The sequence below is a fragment of the Abramis brama genome (assembly GCF_963993115.1).
Source record: "Abramis brama genome assembly, chromosome: 6".
Lineage (NCBI taxonomy): Eukaryota > Metazoa > Chordata > Actinopteri > Cypriniformes > Leuciscidae > Abramis > Abramis brama.
The window spans coordinates 42,866,643-42,875,160 of record NC_139968.1 but is presented as its reverse complement, the minus strand read 5'-3'; the positions used below and the strand labels follow the sequence as shown (position 1 = coordinate 42,875,160).

Below are 8,518 nucleotides of genomic sequence, written 5' to 3'. Positions count from 1 at the left end.
TTGAAAATTAATTGTAATATGCAAATATGGGGTGTGTTGTTGCTGGCCTTAATGACACACATTTCGGATTGATGATAAATGAACATATTTCTCACATCACTATTTACATTTGCACAACAGTTAATGCAGTTCTCGAAACAATTAGAACAAACTGCAAAACCTAGTTGATAACCTGCACAAGCGTGTCACTTGCTCAAAATGGATAGCTCATTCCTCAAAAGCAAGTATTCATGTCAATGAAAGTGTCAGTGTCATCAAGATGAAAAGTCCTGACACCATCGTTTATGAACAAGATAATCAAATGGCTTTGTCATTTTTTCATTATGACAGTTTACTCTGTAAATGTTTTCCAATGCAAAAAAGTCAGATCTTGGTGACACTACCTGAAAATGCTCAAGACAGCACTATATACTATTTGCACAGCCATTTGAAAAATACAGTAAAGTTACACATTACTGTATTTATTGAGGTAACTGAGTACAAGACACTGAATATGAATGTTTCACATTTTTACTGCATATGCTCTTTGCAATTCTAATTTGTTCACAGCATTGTGCAAAAAAAAAAAAAACACCCTTATTTACAACAAACATAAACTCCCTTTGGGTAGAGCTGTGCACAACTGTAAACAATATTGCAGTACATATTGGAACTGAACATCAACATACATAGTACTGTAATCATTCATGCACATCCAGACATTCCTCATCAGTGAAAGCTGAGATTCACCTGAGAGAAACTGTTCAATTTAGGAGACATTTTCAGGAAAAAAAAAGGATTTAAAAAAATGTGTAAAATTTGTTTGACAGATTTTGACAACTAGTTCAACATTTTTGTATGTGATGACTCAAGCAATGAAATGAGGACTATTAGTTGTATATGGAATGACTATTCAGCATTCACAAGTATAGTTAATTTTGACTGACATGACATAAGCAAATGATAATGTTATAAAACAGCAGAGAGTTGTATGAAAGCAATTGATGCATGTCCAAAAGCATTTGCAATTTGTTGGAAGGAATGAGAAACTGCTACTGTGATGTGCACAAATTACTAAATGTTGTGGAGGTTGAACTAACTGTTGTGCAAATGTAAATAGTGATGTGAGAAATGCACCAAAGCGACTGAGAAAAACTGTATTCTCAACTTTTACAAAAGAGCACGGCCTGCTGGGAAATCTGTTTGACGAATCATTTTATTTCTCATCGTGACGTTTCTGATCATAGGCTACGTCCTCGAATGTTATTGCTAGGTTTGTCTTTCTGAGAGGTGGCGGTAATGCACCGTTAAGTTGGTTTGCCAACCGCCATAAAACACAAAAAGAAGTCTTTCTGAGAGTGTCTCATCTAACTTAATAGTTGTTAACAGCCAAGCAACTGCAATGTTCAGCAAGCCAAAAAGTGGTGCTCAAAAATGAAAAAGATAAGAAAGCTGCAAGTAGTGGCATCAGTGATTGACACTGTTAGATGATGGCTAGATGGCAGCATACAATTCAAGCGAGTGTTTAAATGGTCGGTCAAGGTGTAAAATTAAGCTCACAATGTTGCATGTCATTTTCATGAATGTGTGTCTGCAATTCTCAGCGCTTTAACGGCATAGCAGCTAAAGCTAAGATAAGGTAAGATAAGACCAAAACCGGGGACATAATCCCAAAATTTTGGAAAAAACGGGGACATTTTTAGTTTGACTGTCAATCTGATTGAAATACATACAAGTTTTATCTTCAAAAAACAGGGACATAGGTAGTTTTTTCTGTATTTTCCCGGAGGCAACCAAAAACGGGGACTGTCCCCTGAAACCGGGGACGTCTGGACATCCTAAGCTAAGACTACCTTTTAAAATTCAGCACATTAGCACAAATATATGCCATGATATTAAAAAGTTGATTTGGTTATCCTAGAATTATCCTATAATTGGGTCTATTCTGTGCTACACTCATAGGCTATTTGTATAGCGCAGTAGCGCTATAGCAGATGCGGCTTTAACATAACACAGACTCCTTTGTGGTGTGCAAATAACTGCCTGTAACTGCTATCTACAAAGCAAACAGCATTTCACTTGCACGTTTAAGTAATAGACAGTAAATTAGAATAAACACATACAAATAGATGTACATAATAAACACATAGAATAAACACATAAAAACTTACGTGTGGTAGCCTGTAGCTGGTCAGATAAATCTGCGTTGACAGCTTGGTTTGATATTTATTTTTTTGGCGCTTCTGGCTGAAGTCCGTAGTACAGATGTGGACCGTATCTGCAAGACGACAGTCAAGCGAGACCCAACGTTCACTTGGCACTTTTGGCGCTGTCGTAAAACGGACCTAAAACGGAGCTCAAACGGACCTGTGCTGTAACGGACCTTATAGCATCACAAAATGTTGCTGTATAGTTTTTAAACACTGATAATATTGCTCAGCTTAATGACAATGCATTTATCTCATGCTCTAGATAGAAAAAAAAAATATGCAGACAGGCAACCATGTTGTTGTGAAAATGTTTATTGCACGGAGTTCTTCACACAGTTTGAGAAAAGTATTTCGGATGTGGTCCACATCAGGTAGTCTCTGTCAAAACAGTGTTGGCTCAAATCCGTTTTGCAGATATGGGCCAGAGCAGTTTTTAGCCCTTTTTTAAATGCAGTCGGCTCAGATATGTTTCACAGATTCGGGCCACACCAGTGTAGCCTATGTGAAAACAGTATCGGCTCAGATTCATTTTGCAGATCTGGACCAAATCAGTGTCAGACACAGCTAATGTCTTTCGGTTACCTATGGGATAAGTGATCTGGGCCAGATCTGTAAAATGATATAAATACTGAACTGATGGGAGTTAGAATGTTTTAGCTGAAACCTCTATCTGGCACGGATCTGGTTCACAATCAGAAAACGTCTCTAAGATAGAAACGGAGGCAAGGGGCTTAAAACGGATCCGGGCCAAATGTAATTGCTATCTGGGTTGCTATTAAACACGACTGAACTGAGATATTTATCTGGTTGTGTGTGAATCCTCCCCCAACCTCAGTCAGTTTCCGCTCACACATCCGTCTCCTTTAACATCACGAAAACCAACAAGCTTTTGCTGATCTTACATTTTCAAATGAATTCTGGCCCTGAATGAAAACTAATAGCAGAAGAATGACTCATGGTTAGTTCTGGCCAGTTGATAATAACTGGAATATCAAAATACACTGGAGGCGGTAGATCCTTTTCCTATTTATTGCCCAAAACACTGGAATAGTCTTCCTAGCTTTGTGAGGCAGACACACTCTGTCAGTTTAAATCTAGAGTAAAAACACATCTCTTTAACCTGGCATACACATAACACATTATCACATTGTGATTGCTATCGATTAGATCTACAGGACGTTGTGGCCGACTGGAGCTCAAAGTGGTGAAGCTCAGATGACGTGAAATAATCAGTAAAACACATCAAAACTGTTAAAATACACATCTGCATGTACAGTGAAATCCAGTGCAGATATAAAGCACACTGCTGCAGCGACCCGCATCTCTGCACTGTTAAAGGATCTATATTAAGATGAAGATCCTGATATAATAATGAATGCTGCTCGAGCTAATGCTCAGTGAAATATGGCTCGGTTGTGTTCCTGCACAGATGGCTGAGACTCATTGGCCGGACGCGCAGCCAATCAGAGGAGACCACGAGTGAAGAGTCAGCGCTGTGGGCGGGGCTTCTGCGAAGCACGTGATTGGACCACGGAGGATGTACAAGCATTACTTTCATGGACTCTTATGTAGTCATGATAAAGTCACGTGTGGTACAGCGTTTTAAAGTGAACATGGAAGATATTTGTGTTTTTTGTCAAATTTCCCCTGAGAATATTAATCATCTATTTTAGGAGTGTCCCAAGACCCAAATATTTTGGAGAGAACTCAGTTATTTCTTACAAAGAAAAGCTGTGATTCCTGTTAACTTTGAAGAAGTTGATGTTATACTAAAATGTTTTTCATTTGATGGTGATAAAAATCTTTTGTTTATATTTGATTTAATTATTATGATTGCCCGTTACTATATTCATAAAGTCAAATGGAATGAAAAAATGCCAAATCGTGAGATCCTTTACGTAATAATAAGAAGAATATATGTGGTGCTGCATGTGATCTGTAACATGAACTTTAACACGGTATTGTATATTTTTCTTGCAGTAAATCTGCAACTAAATTAGTTAATAAAATAGTTAATTGTATGTTACAGTTTTTCTCGATTGCTTAAACACTATAACCAGGCTTTTGAACTAAAATTTCAAAACCATAACGCCATTTATCAAAAAGCACACCCATTTCACTAAACTATAAACACTATTCCCTGTTTTGACACATGAGTCAGATTTGTTGAACTGTCACTGCAAAACTCTACACACAAATCCCTTCATTTCTCATTGCCTAGACCATGTTGTCATTTAGAAAGCACTAGCATTCAATATTGTTCACTCAAATCAGCACAGCTTCAGCTCAGTTAGCACACAATTACCCAGGTGGAAACACTAAGAGTCAAAATTTAACACACATCAATCAGAACCTTCAACAGATAGATAAAAGGGCCCAAATCAGTTTATTGCGTTTTGGAACAATGGATCCAGAAAGACATGAAGGAAAAGGGATAAGAATGAGGAGGAGGAAGGGCAAGGACAAGAAGACAAGCAGTCTCAGATGAAATTCAAGCCACTCTAGTTGCCCATGTGTTAGTCAATGGTATGACTATGAGGGAGGCTTGGCTACGAGTAAGGCCAAATTTGAGTCGCTTTACCGTGGCCTCGAGAACCTTCAGGGAGGTGTGGTGGCAAACAAAATTCTATCACTGAATAAGAGACAAACATTTCCAATAGTCTTTGATGAGGTTTATTTTCTTGCAAGAAAAGGCCAGCAGTCGTACAGTCACACAGAGTGGCTGCAGAGTGTGACAGTGAAGAGAGGGCATCCTTTCTCCTTTATAGTCTTGAATCCCAGAATGTTATCTTTCTAGGCAAATGATGGTATTTCAACCATATGTGGAACATTCTTAGACGTATCCATCATATTGTATCCTTGAGTAGAGAACCTCCTGTCACGTCCTAACACTCTTTACCATTCCAATACAATTCAAATTCCATATTAGAATAAGGTTTGTGTGTGCTCTTTTACTGTCATATGTTGGTCACACACATCTTACTGTAAGTAAATATAATAAAAAAAATTAGAGGAGAGAGTAAAAAAAAAAAGAGTAAAAAAAAAAAAGAGTAAAACAGGAAAAAAATTATTTTTGTGTGTGTGTGTTTTCTGTGTATGAATAAAAATGTGCCAATGTATCCACTGGTTGTGTCTTTTGTGTTCATCATGTGAAAAGGTTTGTGATGGGGGAACCACAAGCAACATAACTTACCAGTTTTGGAAATGTTGTTTTGAATTTATTGCACCAGTGTCTTAGAATATGTTGTAGTGTGTGTGATTTTGAGGGCTTGTGTGTCCTGTCTGAGGGCAAAGTTTGGTTTTTCAGCAAGAGTGAATGGTTTTGAGTGTAGAGCTTCATTTTGACCTGAAAATAGGAAGTTTGGGGAATTGGGTGAGACGTTATGGATTTGTGTTTATAGTTTTGAGAATACGAGGCATAGTTTCAAGAAATGTGTTTAAGCAATCGAGAAAAACTGTAATTTAGAAACATTTTTTTAAAATAACATTTTAGTTGTATGTTGTTTATACCGGAATATATTGCAAAAACAAAAACAAACTAATTGGTAATATTAAAAATAAATAATTAAATAAATAATGTTTTTAAAGATAGGCTATAATACCTTTGAAAAAAGTACAAATAAAGCTGTGTATGGTACACTGCTGAAATATTTAAAATATACATAAAGTTTGTATTCCTCTGAATAAATCATGAGAGACTCTTGAACCTCAGAGTGAGAAACTTTATTGATAAAGGCAAGAAAATACATATGACAAATATACAGCAGTAGTAAAGTGAGATCTGTGTCTCTTTAGTATTATTTTTTGTATCTGAGAGAAGTTATAAACAATAAAGTGAAATATAAACAATAAAGTGATACTGTTAAAATCTGACACTGAAAGAGAGCACAAACTCAAATAATCATCAGTATTTATTATGAAAAAAACACTAGAAGAACAAAAACACACTTGAAGAACCTTTAAAGTTCAGCGTTCTGCTTTAGATTTCAATACTTCCTGAAAAAGATGAACATAAAAAGCCATACATTAATAAATCTCACAGATAATAATACATGCAAAATCAGTTTGTGAGAAATGACATCATCAATCATGTACCTGATGTGTGAATATGTGCTTGATCTCGTTCAGCTCTTCTGGATCTGATCTCATAAACCACAATAATGACAGTAGCCACGCCCACCAGAGCAGAGAGGACCAATCGGATCACAGCTTCAGTAGGACCACAACAGTTGTTCTCAGAGTCTGAGGAATAAACACATCAAACTGAGATCAGATCAGTCAATAAACACTAATATCAGCGCTGACATCAACTAATATTTCTGAATACACAGAAATATGATCAAATCTAATCAACAATCTTATATTCGGTTCCAAGTGAGTTTTGATACAGTCTGTCATCTCAATCTGTAAAGTGATTAAACAATTCAACATGTAAATAGTAAATAAGAGTATTTGAAGGAGAAGAAAAATTATCTTTACTCACCATAGACAGAAACTCTGAATGCTTTTGATGAGAATATTCCTGAAAACATCAGTAGTTGATAATGTCCTTCATGTCTAGTTGTGGTGTTTGTGATGGTCAGAGATCCAGTTTGTTTGTCCAGCTTCAGTCTGTCTCTGAATCTCCCATCAAGAACATCATCATATACAGCGATTCTGTCGGCCCATTTATTGATTTCTGCTATTAAAATTAATTCATCTCCAAACCTCCACTGAACCTGATAATAATCCTTCATTTCAGTAAGATTAGAGTTTATAGTGACTGAATCTCCCTCCTTCACTGACACTGACTTCACTTCATCTGTCAAACACACAGAGAACAAACAGAAACAGGGTTTGCAAAGATTAATACTGTTAAATAGCTTTATAATGGTTTATTGAATTTGAATAGTTTAAAATTTACATTAAAAATAAAAAATAACAAAAAAAATTGTGTATGAATTAATTTAAAAAAATGTAATTTAAAAAACAGGTGTAAACTTTTTTGAACTCACCAAAGACATAGAGACTGAACCTCTTGATCTCACTGTTGATCTGTAGTTCATAATCTCCAGCATGTTCAGTTGTGGTGTTTGTGATGGTCAGAGATCCAGTTTGATTGTCCAGCTTCAGTCTGTCTCTGAATCTCCCATCAAGAACATCATCATTTACAGTGATTCTGTCGGCCCATTTATTGATTTCAGCTATTACAGTGTTTTTTTCTCCAAACCTCCACTGAATCCGATCATCATCCTTCATTTCAGTAAGATCAGAGTTTAGAGAGACTGAATCTCCCTCAATCACTGACTTCAGGACTGAATCACCACACACGCACACACACACACGCACACACACACACACACACACAGTTAATGATTAATAAAAGTAAATAGTTTGAAATTTAAAATTGAAATTAATATCATCATTAAAAACCAAAATCAAAATGAATGTTGAATTATTAATTGTATCTTTGTGCTGATTAAAATATAAAACTGGTGAAACTGATATTTAACTCACCAAAGACATAGAGACTGAAACTCTTGATCTCACTGTTGATCTGTAGTTCATAATCTCCAGCATGTTCAGTTGTGGTGTTTGTGATGGTCAGAGATCCAGTTTGTTTGTCCAGCTTCAGTCTGTCTCTGAATCTCCCATCAAGAACATCATCATATACAGTGATTCTGTCGGCCCGTTTATTGATTTCTGCTATTAAAATGTTTCCAATCCTCCACTGTATCTCATCATAATCCGTTATTTCAGTAAGATCAGAGTTTAGAGAGACTGAATCTCCCTCCATCACTAATGACTTCACAATCACACCAATCATTCCTGAAGAAGAGTTTTTCACAGATTAAAGCTTTAAAATCACTTGATGTTGGTTTGATGAAGCTTCACTGAAATACTTTTACAGTTTTTTTCGATTGCTAAACGACAGTGAGCACAACTGGAGCTACATGTGCAAAACTCTAACTACAGTCTGCACTACCAACAGTCAACTGAGCTAAACAGTTCACATCACCTGCAAAACTCACTCCAAGCAACACAACTCTTAACACACGGCTCAAACACTGCACAACCCTCACTGAGATAACACACACTGTCACTCAGAACACACTGAGAGTAAAAACACTAGCATCAAACACCAATACAGAAAATACAAACTTTTCATCTTTACAGTTTGAACAATTTCAGTGACTTCATACAAAGTAATATTTTCTTCAAAGAAAAGAGTGACATTCTTTCACATGATTTACAGTTTTTCTCAATTGTTTACACACAAATACTGGTACTTGAGACACAATGACCACAACATGTAACTCATTCACCAACCCCCTGAACCAATTCTGCTA

The 8,518-nt window shown here is 36.3% G+C and overlaps 1 protein-coding gene across 1 annotated transcript; it reads right to left on the bottom strand.

The window, feature by feature from the left end:
• Positions 1 to 6,162: 6,162 nt before the first annotated feature.
• Positions 6,163 to 7,995, bottom strand: LOC311085514 (uncharacterized protein; the record flags this gene model as incomplete). The annotated part of the gene is made up of 5 exons (XM_084118013.1): positions 6,163 to 6,185; positions 6,285 to 6,431; positions 6,673 to 6,990; positions 7,184 to 7,483; positions 7,686 to 7,995. 5 exons carry the CDS (start codon positions 7,993 to 7,995, stop codon positions 6,169 to 6,171), a joined length of 1,092 nt encoding a protein of 363 aa, XP_083974139.1. The 3' UTR covers positions 6,163 to 6,168.
• Between the last annotated feature and the right edge of the window lie 523 nt (positions 7,996 to 8,518).